This window comes from Mixophyes fleayi, chromosome 12 (assembly GCF_038048845.1).
Source record: "Mixophyes fleayi isolate aMixFle1 chromosome 12, aMixFle1.hap1, whole genome shotgun sequence".
Lineage (NCBI taxonomy): Eukaryota > Metazoa > Chordata > Amphibia > Anura > Limnodynastidae > Mixophyes > Mixophyes fleayi.
In genome coordinates this window covers 4055413-4077009 of record NC_134413.1, presented here as the reverse complement: position 1 = coordinate 4077009, position 21597 = coordinate 4055413, and the positions used below count along the sequence as shown (strand labels likewise).

The 21597-nt window shown below is 43.6% G+C and overlaps 1 protein-coding gene across 5 annotated transcripts in view; it reads left to right on the top strand.

The window, feature by feature from the left end:
• TTC7B (tetratricopeptide repeat domain 7B) overlaps positions 1-21597 on the top strand; it is a 73649-nt gene that overhangs the window by 33345 nt on the left and 18707 nt on the right. For 2 of the 5 annotated variants that reach the window (XM_075192204.1, XM_075192207.1), the window contains 9 exons: positions 5162-5245; positions 6317-6421; positions 6549-6666; positions 6890-6947; positions 8478-8550; positions 11636-11796; positions 14885-15001; positions 18084-18181; positions 20933-21079. In XM_075192204.1, the coding sequence (XP_075048305.1) occupies positions 5162-5245; positions 6317-6421; positions 6549-6666; positions 6890-6947; positions 8478-8550; positions 11636-11796; positions 14885-15001; positions 18084-18181; positions 20933-21079 (961 nt within the window). Of the gene's footprint in view, positions 1-5161; positions 5246-6316; positions 6422-6548; positions 6667-6889; positions 6948-8477; positions 8551-11635; positions 11797-14884; positions 15002-18083; positions 18182-20932; positions 21080-21488; positions 21552-21597 lie in introns of all 5 variants that reach the window. The other 3 variants (XM_075192209.1, XM_075192205.1, XM_075192206.1) reach the window with 3 other exon arrangements.

Genomic DNA, 21597 nt, shown 5'->3' with positions numbered 1-21597 from the left:
TGTTTTTGTATGTTCTGCTACAATTATACTATACTACGGTATAATCTTTTTATTATTTTAAAATGTTAGGGTTTTCCTGGAGATGCATTATGATTGGCTAGATAGATTGTGCATACAAGCTTAATGACCTACATGTTGTACCTAGCAACCAATTATATCTCGTTTTAGTTCTGTTCGATGCTAGTGCTCTTGAGTGTAGCTGTCACCTACACACGGCGGCACGCTTACCGTGTTCCTGAGAAACTTCCTGCGACATCATAATACTGCAGAAAGTTTTCAGGATAGGCTCCTGATTAACTCTGAATGGTCATCATCATCCTCTGCATTTATTGATCTATCACCAGCAAATTCCGTAGCGCTGTACAATTGAGGACAAACACAGTAATACACAATACTGGGTAAAACAGAAAAAGAGCAAAGAGGGTCCTACTCGCAAGTTTACAATCAATAGATCAATGGGATCACGATAGATATCTTATAATATTATCTGACACTGAATAATTGTTCATAGCAGAATTTCAGTTCATGAACTAATCATTTTGTGTACTATAAAGTACTTAATCCAATGTTCCCAATATACATTTATTGTATTTTACTGAGACAAAAAGTACTATTTTAAGCATTTAATAGTATAACATTCAAATACAAGTTATCATTTCTTCTGATATTAAAACAGGTCAGTGCATGAAGAACAGGTGTTTCCTCAATACCTTGTATGGTCAGAATAACAGACTTCGCCTGCACTGTAGCTTATTGGCTAGTCACTGTCCTAGACATGAAACAGATTAGTGCCTCAGTTTACTAAACTGAACGGGCAACTCCAGGGACATCAAAGTAACTCACAATTTAAGTACAATCAGATAAGGACAGCACGGTGGCACAGTGGTTAGCACATCTGCCACACTGGGGTCATGATTTAGATCCGTGTTTATGCGGGTTTCCTCTGGGCGCTCCAGTTTCCTCCCACAATCCAAAAACATACTAGTAGGTAAATTGGCTGCTATCAAGTTGACCCTAGTCTATCTGTGTGTGCGTGTGTTAGGGAATTTAGACTGTAAGCTCTATTGATGCAGGGACTGATGTGAGTGTACAGCACTGCGGAATTAGTGGCTCTATATAAATGAATGATGATGATATGTTTAGATGAGCGTCACAGCTTGTTGGCCTCCAGCAGGGTCTCTAGACATTAAACAGAGTCTGAGGGTCTTTGAGGGCATAAATATATTTCTTGTCTCACAGGGGCCTCTGACAATCCCAAAGAGAGGCTGCACCACCATTGCACCCCGCTCCTAGAACAGAGAGTATGTCACATTTATGCCAAACCCTGCTGTTCCGATGCAGTACATTATAACCACAGCAACTCATCACAATTATACGCAATAATAAAACATTTACAGTGATGATTTAGTTTTACAGTACATAAAATAGGTAAAGCTTCCCCCGCTTACCGAGATCATTACAATGCGAAACATAGGTAAAACGTACCCCACATACTGAGATCATTACAGTACATAACAGAGGTAAAACGTACCCCACATACTGAGATCATTACAGTACATAACAGAGGTAAAACGTACCCCACATACTGAGATCATTACAGTACATAACAGAGGTAAAACGTACCCCACATACTGAGATCATTACAGTACATAACAGAGGTAAAACGTACCCCACATACTGAGATCATTACAGTACATAACAGAGGTAAAACGTACCCCACATACTGAGATCATTACAGTACATAACAGAGGTAAAACGTACCCCACATACTGAGATCATTACAGTACATAACAGAGGTAAAACGTACCCCACATACTGAGATCATTACAGTACATAACAGAGGTAAAACGTACCCCACATACTGAGATCATTACAGTACATAACAGAGGTAAAACGTACCGCACATACTGAGATCATTACAGTACATAACAGAGGTAAAACGTACCCCACATACTGAGATCATTACAGTACATAACAGAGGTAAAACGTACCCCACATACTGAGATCATTACAGTACATAACAGAGGTAAAACGTACCCCACATACTGAGATCATTACAGTACATAACAGAGGTAAAACGTACCCCACATACTGAGATCATTACAGTACATAACAGAGGTAAAACGTACCCCACATACCGAGATCATTACAGTACATAACAGAGGTAAAACGTACCCCACAGGTTGAAATCCATCTCACACACCCACACATTTTATTTGGCATCAGGTTGGTTTCCCCCGGTATTTGGGTAAAGCATCACAATCCCAACAATGTTTTTTTTACCAATTCTTTACTGCTGTGAGAGTCCTTCCAGATTTCTGTGTTTTTGTCCTTTTCAGTATTAAATAGTAAAAGTACATTGCCAGTCTCCCACACAAAACTTTACCTTTAACTCAAGATAAAGGGTTTAACGTTTATTTTCTATGCTGAGGTTGTGGTTGTATGTTATTATTTTCATGTAATTACAATTGTGTACTTGTTGTTTATAGAGAATGGTCATGGAGATGTTCATTTATGATTTGACTTTCTTCCTGTCTTCATCCAGGAAGACAAGTCCATCAGTCATTTTTTATTCCGTAAAACTCTCAGCCAATCTAGTGTCTTCTGCTAGTGCCTTCTTCTACAGTCTATGTTTTACTGTCCAGTAACCGGTCCTTTATATCCAGAGCTTATGTTGTATTCTGGATGGACAATGGAAAAAAAGTGCAACAGAAGAACTGTAGAATTTAGGAACAAAGAATTATTAGATAATGACCTACAAGTATAAAGGCAAAACATATATAGAACCAGAACAATTCTGTTTTCTTTCATAAAATATGTGAAAGAGGGGAGGGGAGGAAGGTAGGAGAAAAATAGTGGGGGGGTTACTTAGAACCAAGGATTTTGAACTGTGGGGAACGAGGGTGAATCCAGGGCGAACATACCAGACATGGAAACCGAGAGAATGTGTAATGTGAGTTATGACTTGGCATGTTGGGTGGAACTTGGCGGCAAGAAGACAACCGTGTAGTCACTTGATTCTTTAAAACTCCAGCCAACTAAACCATGTGGATATAAAAACTGAGTTTTTAGCTGTGGCTGACAAAATAATATCCAACAATGGTTCTTTTACACAAAGTTGTTTTATGTCTTTCAGCTATTTATCCTTCTGTTTTCCAATCCATCTTTCAAAGGTTCGAGTTAGTACGAAAAGCGTGTGAAAAATACTCTGCTGTAAGAGCATATCTATCCAGGACGGCTTGTTCCTCTCCTCCGCATCCAGCCCCTGTCTCTGGGAGAAGTGCAAGAAAAATGTCACATTGTGTCATTCTCCCAGTCACAATGTTAGTCCAGTCCTCCTGGCACATTATGAAGCTCACCCATAGTCCCAAAAGACTGTGCAAGTTTTATCACATTAACCCTTGCAACTCCTTTGGAAGACAAACATACTCCCTCCCGGTGTAGCTACTCCTGAATTGTTTTCATTAATTCAAGTTTTTAAAACAGAGGAAGAAAAAAACAAAACACTTTTTTTTAGACCTACGGTGGTCGGTATCATCATCATTTATTTAAATAGCGCCACTAATTCCGCAGCGCTGTACAGAGAACTCACTCACATCAGTCCCTGCCCCATTGGAGCTTACAGTCTAAATTCCCTAATATAGACACACACTCACACACAGACAGAGAGGGAGAGACTAGGGTCAATTTAGATAGCAGCCAATTAACCTACCAGTATGTTTTTGGAGTGTGGGAGGAAACCGGAGCACCCGGAGGAAACCCACGCAAACACAGGGAGAATATACAAACTCCACACAGATAAGGCCATGGCCGGGAATCAAACTCATGACCCCAGTGCTGTGAGGCAGAAGTGCTAACCACTAGGCCACTGTACTGCGGTATCTCTCAGTAGTTCCCACCTGTAACACACCACTTTCACTTGATCAACCAAATAATGAGGATGAAATTTACCAAATTTACAGTTGTTTCAGCATTAGCTGGATCTTCCCTGACATTAGTGGAATATTGTAACAGTTCATCCAGCTCCACTTTCTGCTTAACTTCAGGATTGAGTCTCCTTTTATAAAACCGTTTGCGTAAGATTGCCAAGGTCACTTTTTCCAACTCTTATTGCCACATCATATTCAGTGTCTATCCCACCGCTGCCACCAAAAATATATCCTGATACACTTCTAATAACATAAATTTCAAGACAATTGAAGTATTTCTAGTAGTTTAGTATATTATGAAATATTTAATCCACAGGTTCCCGATATACATCTGTTGTCTTTCATGGAACAAAAAAGTACTTTTTAAAGGTTTCACTGTCACACATGTAATCTTCAAATACAATTAGCGTTTGTTCTGCTGCAGAATGAATGAATCTGCAGGTAATTTGTTTTATTACAGAATCACAACGCTGCAGCTTATTAGCTAATTACAGCCTGAACTTGAATTAGATTAGCACATTATTTTACAGATTTTACAGGATGTCTCTAGGGACATGAGAGCAACTCTTAGTTTAAGCACAATCTGATACTATAACAGACTTTATCAACTTTGTAGCATATTGGTTAATTACAAAGTTAAATTGAACATTGATTATATTAGCGCCTCCAATTCCAAAGAGAGCCGGCACCCGCTGACACCCGGATCACACGTGGTCGCCCTTTAGTACGCCAACCCCTACGGTGCCAACCCAGTATATTGTAACTGTGTGTGCATGTATAAAAATATATATATTATTTATATTATCGTCTTTTATTTCTAAGGCCCTACAAAAATAGTGCTGGACAGTCGTTACAACAATGTATGTATATTGTGTCACTGGAACATCCGACCACTCCAAAAGCTACCTTAAATAATGAATAAGACATTATTTCACCATGTATGAGATATCTAGATGTTCATGGGGTGGAAAAAATGGTATTGATGCGACTTGCCCCGTATAAATCTGAGTGCTTTACAAGCAGCTGTTATTTCCTTTGTGAGTAACATTTACATTGCACAGTTTATGCTTTCTCTGCTTACTTATAAATACCAGCGGGACATGTTATATTGCTTTATCTGTCAGATTTACAGGTACTACATGACTAGTTCTACCCGGCATTACCGGCCAGACTATATTAAGTATATGAAGCTCTGTACGAGTTATAATCTGTCTTTTCTGTCCCCGCTGCAGTGCTTGGAAAGAGCCATGAAGTTCGCCTTTGAAGAGTTCCACCTCTGGTACCAGTTTGCGCTCTCCCTGATGGCAGCAGGAAAGGTGATGTCATTTCCTGTCTTCACATTAGCTCCGCATTGCTCACCATACTCTCTGTGCAGCCCTAATTAGGGTCCTAAACCAGGAATTACCTTAGGTTTACTCTAAATCAGTGCTGACGGTGCTCAACACAATGCAGGCAGCAGCTCAACACAATGCAGGCAGCAGTCGGTGGTTTCAATATCGAAAAACCGCTATGTCTTATAACGAGGAGCATTTGTAGTCTTACTACATGAAACTACAGGGGCTTCACTGGCTGAATCTGATCTTCTCATTGTCTGCGATTTCATTGGCTGAAAGCCCTGCAATTTAATTGGATGAAATGATGTTTGCTTCCTTTCTATTGGCTGGGACATGTAACATCAGTGCAATCGTAGATCCACAGCTTGTGACTGTAACGGGTGTAAAGAGACCACAGCGGAAATATGCGGTGATATGAAGTGCAGAATATTCTGTTCTTATATGGGTGGGATGTAAAGAAACAAATTCTTAAACATTACTTTGATCTAGAGAGTTATTCTTCTTGTCGCCTGGTCAGAGGGAAGAGACTGGGAAAATAATATCAGTTAGAATGAAAAGTATTGAAGTAAGAAATTAGCCTTGAACGCTAATGTGTCAGAGTGGGAGAGATGGCTACATTAAAATCTAAGGAATGGCAGAGATTCCAATCTACCTATATTCCAGAGACAGACACAGGTCCTCCGGATCGTCCACGGAAAGGGCCTTATAAAATGAGTGTACGGATACAGTATTGTGCAGTGTTGCGGTGCTGTACGGTCATGTTCTGTGAGTTATTACAAATGTTCAATAGTTCATGTTTTACTGCAGGACTGGCTCTGATTAGGGGCAATTAGATTTTATCCCCTTAGGTTTAAAATTTATTTTATTCATATGTGAGGTTTTTTCTCCACCAGTGTGGAGAGTTTCTTCTACATAGAAATTTGTAGGGTCCCATTTTTTTTCTTTTCCAAGGGCAAACGCTTGCCCACCAGACGTTCCCCTCCCACAGGTTACCAACCTCTGTAATATTGAACATCTCTCTCTCTCTCTCTCTCTGTTCTTCTCTCCATCCAGTCTGCCCGAGCTGTGAAAATTCTAAAAGAATGTATTCGCCTGAAGCCGGAGGACACCACAATCCCGCTCCTCGCTGCCAAGCTGTGCATGGGCTCCTTACACTGGGTACGTTCCTCTGCGTATAGCAGACATAGATATATGTAATGCACAGGTACGTTGCCAGTAGAAGACGGGCACGGTTCTAACCTTCTGTGTGTACTGTGAGGTTTACGTACTGTTCTAACATTGGCAGATGGACGAAGCTGAGAGATTTGCCAAAATCGTTGTCGACTGTGGAGAAAAAAGCTCGGAATTTAAAGCCAAGGGCTACCTGGCGCTAGGACTTTCTTACAGTTTGCAGGCAACAGACGGTAGGAATCCCTGAATGAGTGGTTTGTCATTGAATCAGCTTGTTTTATAGACTTTGTAACCTTGTGCATCTGTACGACTGGATCGGTAGAGGTTCGTACGTATGCCGTTGGCTGTAATGGAGCAGGTATTGGGTCATGACATGAGAGGTTCTGTCTTTGGTTACTGTGATTCTTGTCACATTGTAGATGCAATTTGTAATCTGTCTTCGTGATTATCTTGCAGCCTCGCTGCGCGGGATGCAGGAGGACCTACAGAGGAAAGCTCTCCTTGCCTTCCAGAGGTGAGTGTGAGACCCCGGATTATATCCATATTCTGGTTCATCTGCTAGCTTCCATCCGGCTTCCTGTACCAGAGACGTGCCGACAGGCACTTTCCCGGTCACGTCTTGCATTGGGTTAGCATTAATTATGCATAATCTAAGAAAATGGACCACGATACTTCCAGATTCTCCCCAGTGACTCTGTGACTGGTTTTATATTTGGGTTTATTAGACCACTGACAAGTTAATATCTGCTGAATGTAACCAAAGAGAAACCTGAAAGATCCATTACCGATTGAATATGGTGATTTCAATTTCCCCTCAGTGGTTTATATGAAAGAAAATCACCATAATTTACAAATATTTAGTAGTATACAATAGTTTCTGTAATTGGATAGAATGTTTCATATATTATTTCCATCAGTTGTTATTCTTTAATGTCCTGGAGGTGGGGTGGTTGTTGTTGTTTTTTAACTTGTACAGTTTGTTTTGGGCTTAGAATGCCTGAACATGGCGACCCAAACGCGTTTCACTGTGGAACGAGCAGGAGAACATTGACCCTTGTGAGAATGTGGCCATACAGTACACATGAGCGATCACACACGTGCAGAGAATACGCGCTGTGTTTGTGACCTGCCCGTGCTGAACACGTGTGTGTTTTATGGCCGTTCTTGGAGCCACCATGACTATACAGCTGATATATACCGAGTATAATATCCAGTTATTTATTCCTCTATATAAATACAGTCTGGGTATATTCCTTGCCATACTATGTGTATTGGGTCTATGTGCCTTAGAGCTGCACTACCTGTGCTTTGTCTTTACATTGTGGCTATGAACGAGCTGTGTAGAGTGTAGATGGCTGGTTACATATTGGAGATGAGTGACAGGAGGATATTGGTACTTCGTGCAGAGAAATTCATCGTCTTTGCTGGATACACACAAGGACAGGCAGTCAGTAACACTTCATGAGACATGTATGTAGTGTTATCAGATGGTTGGGTCCTCTTCACAGGTCTCTGCTTCAGCTAACAGAGGTGGTTCTGGGGGGGGAGGGATGGGACCCTCATGTTTGCTGTTTAGATGAGGGGATGTTATATTAAACATTTTCCAAAAGGGGATGATGCTTTTACATTAGAAAGAGAGCTATACAGGTGTTAATAATGAAATGCAAAGATCTTATCTATAATTTTACTTTCTGGAAGTGATGCATTTGCTTTGTTCACTACAATTGCATGAAAATCAGGTTTCTTATTCTGTTTACCCTGAGTGTTGTTAAACACTAATAATATTCAGATGAAATACACACTAGAGCAGGCCTGTCCAACCTGCGGCCCTCCAGGTGTTGTGAAACTACAAGCCCCAGCATGCTTTGCCAGTAGACAACCTGTTGATAGCTGGAAGGGCATGCTGGGACTTGTAGTTTGTCAACATCTGGAGGGCCGCAGGTTGGACAGGCCTGCACTAGAGTCTGATTCGGTGCGTCCCTGCAACATGTCGGTCTTTGTGCGGTCACCGAATCTCCGATATATTTCATGTCTATCTCCTCAGGGCTCACAGCCTGTCGCCGACAGACCATCAAGCAGCGTTTTACCTGGCGCTGCAGCTGGCAATATCCAGACAGGTGAGTTTACCTCTCAGATGTTGATGTGTCCAGTGAATGAATTTACTCCATTGCTGTATTTGTGGGGGAATCACAGGTTGTAGCGATGATCGGAACGGTCATTTATTGGAGAATCTATATCGGAAGTTTCATTGTGTCCTACAGTGATGGTGCTCCTTATTCCAGTCTCTCTTCCAGGAGTATTAATGTTTAAGTATCTTATTGCTTAATATCTGCTTGTAGGGATCAGGGCCGGATTAACCATAGGGCTAACTGGGCTACAGCCCAGGGGCCTATGGCATCCAGGGGACCCTTGAAAGTGCTCAGCAGCAGTATTGATCGGTCCTTCCCCGGCGAGCTGTAGTCTCCTTACGGAGGAGATCTCGTGAGTCTCACTCTCATGAGATCTCCTCAGTCAAGAGCGTACAGCACGCCGGAGAAGGAGGTAAGTGCCAGAGGGGGGGCCCTCACGGGGGAATGGAGGCCCCCTTAGCCCAGGGGCCTCCATTCCCTTAATCCGGCACTGGTAGGGATACATATTACGGGCCTGATTCATTAAGGCAGTTCAGTTTTGTATAAAATGTCTATGTGCATGCTCAGAAGCGCACAGTACACCAGTGAATGCAGGTGTAAGTGCCGACTGATGGTGATGACGGCTGTGTATACAGCTAGAACATGTGTTTGTAACCAAGAGCAACTGTAAAAATGCATTTTATGTTTAGTAAACATTATGATCCTGATTTATGTATTTCATAATAAAAAAAAACAACAAAAAAACATTTATTTATTTTCTGTGCGTTCTGATTGGACTTTATATCGCACAAATACATTGTGCGTATCCTGCAATGTGTTTGGTCTCTCTGCTTGCGGCAAGTACGCTACAGCCATAGCGTGCTTATACCCAGCTTCAACTGGAAACTTTTCTTCAGATCCGCTTGTACTTGAATACGGTTGCGCAATTTGCATTCACTTTGCGTCCCTTAACGAACCAGGCCCTCAATGTCTGCACGGCCATCTCCTATGTGTCATATGCTGATCTGTTTAACTGAGACAGCGCTGCACACCCTTAGATTGTAAGCTCTGTGGGACAGAGATTTAGAAATAAACTATTAGGTAAAGAAAAGTAGACTGGATGGATCTGTTCTCTCTAGGTATGCACTTATAAGGTATGTGAAAAGCCGGTTGCTCCATTCCATGTACAGAAGCTATTGAGTTTATGGAGTGAGATCTGCATAATGATATGTATTGGGGTCAGCAGCACTGGAAGGATTCAGTATGACCAATGGGAACACTCACCTTGTACAGGCAGCCTCTGCTTCTGCAGCTTGCCACGTTCCTGTTTGACATGCCTGCTTTGCATATTTAATTTGCCAGACCTTTCTCAGCACTGCACTTCGGACCAGGCTGGTTTGCATACTCTGAATAGTCCAGAAATGCCTCCTAGTTTGTGCTGCTTGTTTACGGCTTAGCAGCTGCGTTTCACAAGCCCGGGGCTTCCCGCTCGGCTGCATATTACCAACAGGTGCGGAGCGAGGGAGTTCATGCTGCAGGGTTAACCATTTAGATGCTGTAGAATAATGCCATTTTCGTCTGTGCTTGCATTGTTTGTTGGTTGCTCAGTGTATGTTTAGCTCTGATATTTGCTACCCAGAATCCTTCGGTCATTGCTGGAAGCCAGGCAGGGAATGATGGTTACTGGCTGAGTCTTAGATCAATAGCTGGAAATGTGCCCATGGCCTAAATACAGAATGAACATGGCGAAATACTTGTTGGTTCACTATGCGTTTGTTTTTAAACAAAACATGTTTGAGACATTAATGGCACATTCACTCACGTGTGCTTGTAAAATGCATGAAAACTAATGCACACTTGAGAAGCGTTTTAGTCCAGCGTTATGATTTTGCCAATACAATATATTGTACTCTTAGTGTCTGAGTCATTAAGGAAAGTAAAGCAATAAAAAGGAGTAACTTTGCTGCTGGACAAACCATGTTACAATGCAAGGAGTGCTAATTAGTTTATTATTTTGCACATAAGGAAAATACTGTCTGTTTTTTCATGTAGCACACAAATACTTTATGTTTACTCTGACATTTAAAGTTGTTCTAGAACATGCTCTACCCCAACTATAAATCTGTCCTCACATTTTAAATTTACCTCCCCCTCCAACACAACATGGTTTCGCCAAGGTGCAGAGTTACTCCTTTTTTTTATTTTACTTTCCTTAATGACTCGGGTCCTTAGAGCATACGTTAATTCATGAGAAATAGATTGTGCTGAGTTGTAAAATTCAAATGTGGCGTTAAACTTTTACAACACAGTGATAGGAAAGTCACCAGTTAATTTTACCTAGTTTTTGCATTTATTAAGATGTTAAAAGTGCACAACGGTTGAGAGGTGAAAATGTTCCACAAAAGTGAACAGGTTCAGGGCATATTGGCAGCTTTGGGGTATGTCCCATTCCCCTTTTTTGGAAGTGTGTTCCCATATTTGAATTGCTCAGGACAAGAAATGTACAAACATCACCCAGGGCCCTGCCTACCGTCACCTTTAGAACGCCCCCCCTTAATTAATAGTAACTTTTTTTATTTTTTATTTTCTAAACTGCTGTTTTTTGAACATCATTTGACCTATGACAATAATGTTACTTCTGAGCTGTCTGTATGTGCCACAAATGTACATTTCCTTCTATTAATTGCATTGGTTTTGTGCACATAAAAAATGTTCTTGCAATATAAAATGTGCCCAGTGCAAAATGCGTCCCTTTTAATAGTACTGGCCGACACCCAAGCGCCTCTAAGTAAGTGTAAAACAGAGAACTAGTCATTCTCAGTGATGTCGCTGGTTCCTAGTGACTGGATAGGCGTCATTCTCAGTGATGTCGCTGGTTCCTAGTGACTGGATAGGCTGCATTCTCAGTGATGTCACTGGTTCCTAGTGACTGGATAGGCTGCATTCTCAGTGATGTCACTGGATCCTATTGAATGAATGGATTGGCTGCATTTCCAGGTATAATAACCCTTGTGTAATTTACAATTAAATAGTTTTATTATTTATGAGTTGGAGTAATACAGAGCTTGTTGTACCTGACTCTGTCTTGTTCTAGATCCCGGAAGCTCTGGGTTATGTCCGCCAGGCACTCCAGCTCCAGGGCGATGACTCCAACTCCCTTCACCTGCTGGCGCTGCTGCTGTCCGCTCAGAAACACTACCACGATGCCCTGAATATCATTGACATGGCGCTGAGCGAGTACCCAGAGAACTTCATGTGAGTAGATCCTGCTCTTCTAAAGAGAAGCGGCTCCTGATGCCATCGGGTGGCTCCTCTTCTATCAGTCAATGTATCACTGCAGCTTGGTACTTGGCTGAGAGATTCTTATTTGTTTTATTCTTTACCTTCCCTGAGACAGAGAAGTCAATAACAGATATTTGGAAAGCTGTATATGTGTTGTAAATTGCACTGTGTAAGTACAATAAAAGGTACCTAGACACAGGTTTGTTTACATGTATTACTTAGAGCAGTGGTTCCCAAACTTTTGCAGTTCGCGGCACCCTTAGAGTCTCCAAATTTTTTCAAGGCACCCCTCCACAATAATTATTGAGCAGTCCTGTTTTAGAAGTAGTTGGGTCAAACAAATTTAATAAGTATTTAGGTCAGGACAGAAATACTTATTTAGTTGTATGTAAAAATGCCACCTCTGCATCCAGACACTCTGCCCTCAGGCACTCTGCCCCTTCTGCATCCAGACACACTGCCCCCTCTGCATCCAGACACACTGCCCTCTGTCACGCTGTCCCCCCTCCTCTGCTCTCTGTCACGCTGTCCCCCCTCCACTGCCCCCCTCACGCTGTGTCCCCCTCCACTGCCCCTCTCACGCTGTGTCCCCCTCCACTGCCCCTCTCACGCTCAATATCGACGTCAGTGACAGCTGCTGCGGGAGAGAGGAGTCTGCTGGGTCCCGGCGCCGCGCGGATTGGTAAGTTTATGTGCTCTGTTTCTTCCTATGGCTGGCCCGCGGCATCCCTGTGACAGCGCCGCGGCTCCCCTGGGAGCCGCGGCGCACACTTTGGGAATCGCCGACTTAGAGGTTCCCTCACAATAAAGAAGATTGTCACCCTACGCTTTAACCCTGATAGTTCAGTAAGTTCATGCTAAATCAGGAGGATCTGTTGTATGTAGTTAGTAAATATACAACTGTCCATTATATTTTTTAATTAATAATTCATTTCACAATTTTCTCACAGTTTTGAGTTTAATTCTATTACTTTTTTGAGCTCACACTTTTCAGGGATGCGGAAGGACCACAGTCACTGTAGCCTTTATCTTACTCACTAATTGTCATCCTGGACTTGCAGTAAGAGGGGCTCCAGTAGGTCAGTGTCTGATTAAAATGAAATTGCTCTAATTCAGGCCAATTTGCTCATGAACAGATTTGGAGAACGACCTCTCTCAGGGATAATTTCCCTTTAATAAAGGATTCATTATTTGATAAGCAGAACAGGGATTAGGACAAGGAAACTTTTTATATATATATATATATATATATATATATATATGTATAATTTGACGTAGTTTTAAGTTACCCCTCTGTGCAGGCTGTGAGTATACTCCTGGGGATTGTGTCTCAATCCTCCGCCTGCTTTCTGACATAATATTGAGTCTTAATGAACCTAGCCACTACCCGGATGACATCACGCATCACCCCTAAATGATTGCATTAAAAGGGGGTTACGACACCTGCGTTATGTAGGAGGGGAGGGTCCTTGTTTTTCCCTTCACACATATGTAATGACAGTGGTTTGCATTGAGAATGTAATGTTTCATAATCTAATGATTTCCTTTTTAAAGCTAAATAATGCACCTTACATTGTTCCTGTTTAATTCAGATGTTTGAACCACCCTTACTAGCTGTTTAGCTCCGGTAACACTAATCATTCTAAAATACAACATTTGCGTGATTTTCCCAGTTTAAAACATTTCAGTGATTAACAGTGTATTTGCCATTTTAAGTGTAAACTTACAGGGGATTACTGCAGTGTCATATAATACGTTGGTTATGAGGAAGCCGTCATTAGGATATATTTCAGTTCGGAGAAAGTGAATATTAAATACTAATCCATTTCTTAATGAGGATACAGTATCTTTGCTCATTAATTGGGGATTTCCTTTTTGCCGTATTATGATGTAACATTCTTGAATAGAGTCACCTCTAATCTATGTAGGAGTTTCCTCCTGCATGTAGATGATTGTGTGACACACAGGACTGGGAGTTCCTTGTCTTGTGCTGTGAATAAACGTTTCGTCTGCATTTCACTAGGTGCTGCCGTTTCTCCTTGGTTTGTGTCAGTGACCCCGACCGTACGGATCAGATCGGTTACCGTGTGCCTGGGAGCGGAATTCGCTTCTGGTGTAAACCTGAACTATAGATCATAGAACATTCAGAAATGATGAACGGAATCTTTTTCTGTAGATAAATTCTCACAGGGCCTCGTTTACTCCCTGGTCCTGGTATCACCAGTGCTCTTGACATTGGAGCTAGTGGTAGAGGAAGATGAGGGAGATGGGGCGGCTGTATATGGAATATTAGTGATTATCTCGCACCTCCTGTCCCGCTGCTTCCTCCTGACCACCTGTCATTACAGGGTTGTGTTTCTTACTAAAATATTTATCACCTGATTCACTTTTATCATAGTTACTTTACAGCATCAATATAATTATGTTACCTGACATCAGACCCTTCAGTAATGAATAACCCCCCGACCATGGACTGCACATTATCACAATGTATCACCCGATTTACACAGAATACTGCATCCTATATGTGGGATTCTGGTGTCCTCGATTTAATAGTAACTATCTTGTTTGATTTACCAGATCAGGCCTATGACACATTTTATGAAGAAAAAACCTAAATAATTGTTTTTTCCTTCTTTGAAAACAAAGTAAATACATTTTCACTGCTGCTATCTTGTGCCTGGTGGTACTACCCCATACCCCAGTGACATCTGTACATTATGACCCTGTGATCATGTCTGTGTGACATTCCTCTCCTCATTACTTTGTGTGGCAGTGCTCCTCACAGTGATTGTGGGTGGAGACAACCTGTGATCATTATCATTGAGCAGCAGTAGGGTCGTTTTTTCCTTCTTTGGTGTCCCAACGGAGTAGCCGGTCTCCAGGTGCCTCATGGGATGTACAGTATATGCAGAGGTGGATGATATGTACCCAGCTGTAATGTGTGTTAGCTCTTGAGGCTATTTGGAAAAATAGTTATGATGGTGTAAGGAGGAGGACTGGAGCATATTCGGTTCCTCCCAGGTCTTTTTCTCAGTGTCCGTGTCTTTCTGTTTTTTAGACTGTTATTCTCCAAGGCGAAGCTGGAATCTCTTTGTCGGGGTCCTGATGAAGCACTCTTGACTTGCAAATGTATGCTGCAGATCTGGAAGTCCTGTTACAACCTCACCAACCCCAGGTAAAGCATCCATCTATCGCGGACTTATCGTCCAAACAACTTCGTTATCAGAACATTGTTCTACATTGATTTCATTTATGATTTGCTTCAGTTCAATTTGATGCAACTTTAGCTCGATAATAAGTGAAACTAGTAGAGGAAAATAATGATTCAAACTCAACTAAACTGCTAAATAAAGGATTAAATTTAAGATCCACTTAACATAAAGGATTTATGAAAGGACAGAGGCCGTATATACTGGGCATCAGGTGGCAGCACAGAAGGACAGGATGGCAGTATATACTGGGCATCAGGTGGCTGCAGAGGACAGGATGGCAGTATATACTGGGCATCAGGTGGCTGCAGAGGACAGGATGGCAGTATATACTGGGCATCAGGTGGCTGCAGAGGACAGGATGGCAGTATATACTGGGCATCAGGTGGCTGCAGAGGACAGGATGGCAGTATATACTGGGCATCAGGTGGCTGCAGAGGACAGGATGGCAGTATATACTGGGCATCAGGTGGCTGCAGAGGACAGGATGGCAGTATATACTGGGCATCAGGTGGCTGCAGAGGACAGGATGGCAGTATATACTGGGCATCAGGTGGCTGCAGAGGACAGGATGGCAGTATATACTGGGCATCAGGTGGCTGCAGAGGACAGGATGGCAGTATATACTGGGCATCAGGTGGCTGCAGAGGACAGGATGGCAGTATATACTGGGCATCAGGTGGCTGCAGAGGACAGGATGGCAGTATATACTGGGCATCAGGTGGCTGCAGAGGACAGGTTGGCAGTATATACTGGGCATCAGGTGGCTGCAGAGGACAGGATGGCAGTATATACTGGGCATCAGGTGGCTGCAGAGGACAGGATGGCAGTATATACTGGGCATCAGGTGGCAGCACAGAAGGACAGGATGGCAGTATATACTGGGCATCAGGTGGCTGCAGAGGACAGGATGGCAGTATATACTGGGCATCAGGTGGCTGCAGAGGACAGGATGGCAGTATATACTGGGCATCAGGTGGCTGCAGAGGACAGGATGGCAGTATATACTGGGCATCAGGTGGCTGCAGAGGACAGGATGGCAGTATATACTGGGCATCAGGTGGCTGCAGAGGACAGGATGGCAGTATATACTGGGCATCAGGTGGCTGCAGAGGACAGGATGGCAGTATATACTGGGCATCAGGTGGCTGCAGAGGACAGGATGGCAGTATATACTGGGCATCAGGTGGCTGCAGAGGACAGGTTGGCAGTATATACTGGGCATCAGGTGGCTGCAGAGGACAGGATGGCAGTATATACTGGGCATCAGGTGGCTGCAGAGGACAGGATGGCAGTATATACTGGGCATCAGGTGGCAGCACAGAAGGACAGGATGGCAGTATATACTGGGCATCAGGTGGCTGCAGAGGACAGGATGGCAGTATATACTGGGCATCAGGTGGCTGCAGAGGACAGGATGGCAGTATATACTGGGCATCAGGTGGCTGCAGAGGACAGGATGGCAGTATATACTGGGCATCAGGTGGCTGCAGAGGACAGGATGGCAGTATATACTGGGCATCAGGTGGCTGCAGAGGACAGGATGGCAGTATATACTGGGCATCAGGTGGCTGCAGAGGACAGGATGGCAGTATATACTGGGCATCAGGTGGCTGCAGAGGACAGGATGGCAGTATATACTGGGCATCAGGTGGCTGCAGAGGACAGGATGGCAGTATATACTGGGCATCAGGTGGCTGCAGAGGACAGGATGGCAGTATATATTGGGCATCAGGTGGCTGCAGAGGACAGGATGGCAGTATATACTGGGCATCAGGTGGCTGCAGAGGACAGGATGGCAGTATATACTGGGCATCAGGTGGCTGCAGAGGACAGGATGGCAGTATATACTGGGCATCAGGTGGCTGCAGAGGACAGGATGGCAGTATATACTGGGCATCAGGTGGCTGCAGAGGACAGGATGGCAGTATATACTGGGCATCAGGTGGCTGCAGAGGACAGGATGGCAGTATATACTGGGCATCAGGTGGCTGCAGAGGACAGGATGGCAGTATATACTGGGCATCAGGTGGCTGCAGAGGACAGGATGGCAGTATATACTGGGCATCAGGTGGCTGCAGAGGACAGGATGGCAGTATATATTGGGCATCAGGTGGCTGCAGAGGACAGGATGGCAGTATATACTGGGCATCAGGTGGCTGCAGAGGACAGGATGGCAGTATATACTGGGCATCAGGTGGCTGCAGAGGACAGGTTGGCAGTATATACTGGGCATCAGGTGGCTGCAGAGGACAGGATGGCAGTATATACTGGGCATCAGGTGGCTGCAGAGGACAGGATGGCAGTATATACTGGGCATCAGGTGGCTGCAGAGGACAGGATGGCAGTATATACTGGGCATCAGGTGGCTGCAGAGGACAGGATGGCAGTATATACTGGGCATCAGGTGGCTGCAGAGGACAGGATGGCAGTATATACTGGGCATCAGGTGGCTGCAGAGGACAGGATGGCAGTATATACTGGGCATCAGGTGGCAGCACAGAAGGACAGGATGGCAGTATATACTGGGCATCAGGTGGCTGCAGAGGACAGGATGGCAGTATATACTGGGCATCAGGTGGCTGCAGAGGACAGGATGGCAGTATATACTGGGCATCAGGTGGCTGCAGAGGACAGGATGGCAGTATATACTGGGCATCAGGTGGCTGCAGAGGACAGGATGGCAGTATATACTGGGCATCAGGTGGCTGCAGAGGACAGGATGGCAGTATATACTGGGCATCAGGTGGCTGCAGAGGACAGGATGGCTGTAGTCATCACCAACACAAGATTCAAATCACAGGTGTATTATCCAGTCTAAAATATAAGAGCTGTTCTAATGAGATTATCCATTTCATCGGTGATATAATATAGTCTGGAGAAAAAATACATTGTGGTAAACGGTTTATCAGTTTTATAAAACAAAAGTGCTGGGTCCAGTTGTGAGGGTGAGGTGCGGGGCATTGGGTGAGGTGCGGGGCATTGGGTGAAGTGCGGGCATGTTAGTATATCTGCAGTGTATACACAGAGAGTGTTGTCCTATTACAGCGACTCTGGACGCGGCAGCAGTTTATTGGACAGAGCCATCGCAGACAGGCGGCAGCTGAACACAATCACTATGCCGGACTTCAGTGACCCGGAGACAGGTGAGATGATGCAGCCATGGCTCCGCTTTTATATGTGATCTGGGTGTTTTCAGTTGTAAACTTATTAGATTGCTGGCTGAGGGGGCGCAGGGTCGGGTGTCTGCCTATGACTGGAAGACACTGCTGTCTGAGCTGTAGTTGGGGGGTGGCTGTGATTTGGGTGTTGTGTGACTTTAGGACATTTACAGAATATTTCTATGTTCATCACGTCACTGGTTGTGGGGGAGTCTTACCTGTCTTTTCCATTTTACTTTATCCTCTCCCTGAATCTTTTATTGGAGCATTCTCTAAAATAACCTTTGATGTATAATGTCTACCTGGTCCTAATTGTCTGAACATTTCAGTTTAGTCAAGAAAACAATTACTTCACCCACTTTAAAACTGGTTACACGCAGGAAATGAAGACTGAATACAGCAGCTGCCTGTACGGTAATCAAACGCCTCTAAACAGTAGATAGCGCAAACATTTTCTTTTCCATAGGCGTTTCTTTAACCCGACTATATAAAGCATAGTGCCGCCAACTTTGAGAGCCCGCTCCATGGCTGCTCCCAGTCCGCAAAAGGGAACCTATATTCTGAGTCGCTATAAAACATTCACCCATCACCTTACTATAGATATACCCCCATCTCACTACTTCCACGCAGTCTTGTATCAGAGCACCCCCGTTTCTTCTATCTCTCCTGTAACAATGACATCATCTCCCCATCTGTGACCACATTCACCTGCTCCACACAATCGTCTCGTGTCATCGCTCTAGTTTCCGGCCTCTTCCCAAGACCTCCATCTCCTTCTTTCTCTCACCCATCTCCTCACCATGTTGCCTTTATATCCCGCTGTGCTGTGGCCCAATTCCTGGAAATAGCGTCAGGCAAGCAGTCATTGTTCTGAAACCATCCAGCGTCTTTGGAGGTAGGGTCTGCACTGCAGTGAGAATATAATTATCATTAGGGTTTCCAGTCAGTAAATATGACAACAAATTTCCACATTTTAGTAAGAAAAGATTAGATGTCAATTAAAGTCAGGTTCTTTCCTGACGCTTTATAATTTTGAGATTGTTTGTTTGGGGTTGTGAACCCCATTTTTACACCATTTGTTGTGGATGTTGCTGCTTTTCTTTTGAGATGACGTAATAATGTGTCGGGAACGATACTTGCTGTCAGGTTTGTTTTTTAATTGTCAGCAAAATTATTTTTAGTAGGTTTCCGCCACAGCACATGGTTTGGAGGAACAAAATTTCAGCGCTTGCAAAAGTGTTCACAGGCAGAGGGGGAGGGGCTGGGCAGAGGGGGAGGGGTTTCTTGCAGGCTACAGAGTAGACACTCCAGTGTGCCTCGTTCCCGTAGCAGTATAGAAACAGGATTCTGCAGAGCAGGTAATGAAATGACAGAGGGCTGGAGAGGCACATTTAGGTAAATTTATCAAGCTGCAGGTTTGAAACTTGGGGTTTGAAAAGGTGGAGATGTTGCCTATAGCATCCAATCAGGTTCTAGCTGTCATTTTGTAAAATTTACTAAATAAATAACTAGAATCTGATTGGTTGCTATAGGCAACATCTCCACTTTTTCAAACCAGAAGTTTCAAACCAGCAGCTTGATACATTTACCCCTTGGTGATCTTTGTATATGACCTTTGACTCCCAACATTCAGCCACGATGTAACACAAACACATTGACCATTGTCAGACAGGTTCATCTTCAGTGCATAGAAATAAATGAAACCTGCTGCACTATAATAACTATATATAGTGAAGCATTGGAAATACTATGTACATTGTTCACATGTACACTTCATGTTATGTTTATAGACTTGATATCAAAACCAGTTGTGCTAAAGGTCAGATTTCTTTTAAATACCCCACAATGCTTGTTCCTCCGGGGGCAGCATTACATAGAGAGATACAGAATGTGGTGGCGGAATAGAAGTGATAGGTCCCCTCTAGCCTGCTCTTTTTTCTGTCTATTATATGTATTGTTATTTCTAAGTCTTATCAATCTATGTTTGTCCCATTCTCTTACTGCCTGAGTCACCATAAGAACTGCGGGGAGCCTATTCCACGGATCTGTCATGTAACGTTCTGTAACACCGTTATGTGACCTTTCAGTCTCCCTCTCATTGCGCAGTGTCTTCCCCTGTACTAATAATCCTCTGATGTGTAACAGTCCTCCTCATCCTGACCTCTGTTAATACATTAAATGTTTATCTCACCTCTGTCCCTCCTCTAAGCTGAACACCTTCAGCCCTAACAGTCTTTCCTGATAAGTTTGATTCTTGTACCACCTAATAGACTCCAATTTTCCTGGACACAGAGACTTATTGTCATTGATTGGACTGATAGCTCCAGTTAGTCTGGCTGCATTAATGATTTTATTCACAGTACACGCATACTGCAGTCTGTATTATTCACATACATGTTTAGAATCATAGTATATAATAACCGCTTTCTGTGCTTGGCTGGAGACATTGTCAGCCTGGTTCACAGTGATGGAGTCGTTGTTAGAATAGCGTGGAAAAGTTCTATGGAGTTGCTGCAGAACCTCTTAGGAATCAAACCTGTCAATCAATCACTCTTTTGTGCTGTCGGTGAAGTTACTTAGAACGCAGACTGGTGATTGACAGCTGCTGTGTATGCGATCAGGGTACGTACTCCGCGGCGGGCATGTTCCGGTTAGCGGCTGTGTCCTCCCCAGGATTCCTCCCCATACACTGTGTTTCTTTGGCTTTTTATTCTTTTCTCTCGCTTTGTCTTCTAGCATCTGAGTCCTCTTCCCTTTCAAGACCAGAATCACCTCTCCACCTGTTTGTCACCTCTCATCTCCCTCATTCACCCTCCAAATCCGACCCCATAACAAGGGCCTCTGCAAGCGCTGAGCTCTCCTCGGGGCCCGAACCTCCTCTGTGTAAACTGGTTTCCTGCTGTGAAGGGCTCTTCCCGTTTTCTGATAATCTGCAAACTGGATAAGTAAATTTCTTTCTAATAATGATTGTAAATTGTGTAAGGACTCATCCCATACAAGGGATTTCTCACCAGATCCCGGAAGGAGATCCACAGGAGGAAACTGCTGGTAATCTGTGGATCTGTGGCATCCACGCCTTGTGATAGGCTGACAATCTCATGAATATGCAGATCGGTTCTTTTGTAGGTTACAGGTTATTTAATTCAGTGCATGTTCTGCGCAAAGGCCGAGGGACGTTGTCGCTTGTTCCCGTTTGCAGATTTTCAGAAAATGTTCTGTTCGGGGATTGGGGTTTGACTTTTATTTGCAGTGATGCTTTTGCATTTTGTTTTCATTTGTGATTTATATGCAGTGTTTGAAGGCCGCTCTCCAGACATCTCTCACACTCATGGTTTTGACTCCATGTTTTCTGTTTGTAAGTAATGCTGGAACAGCCTGTGATCTTGGTACTGGCAATCCCC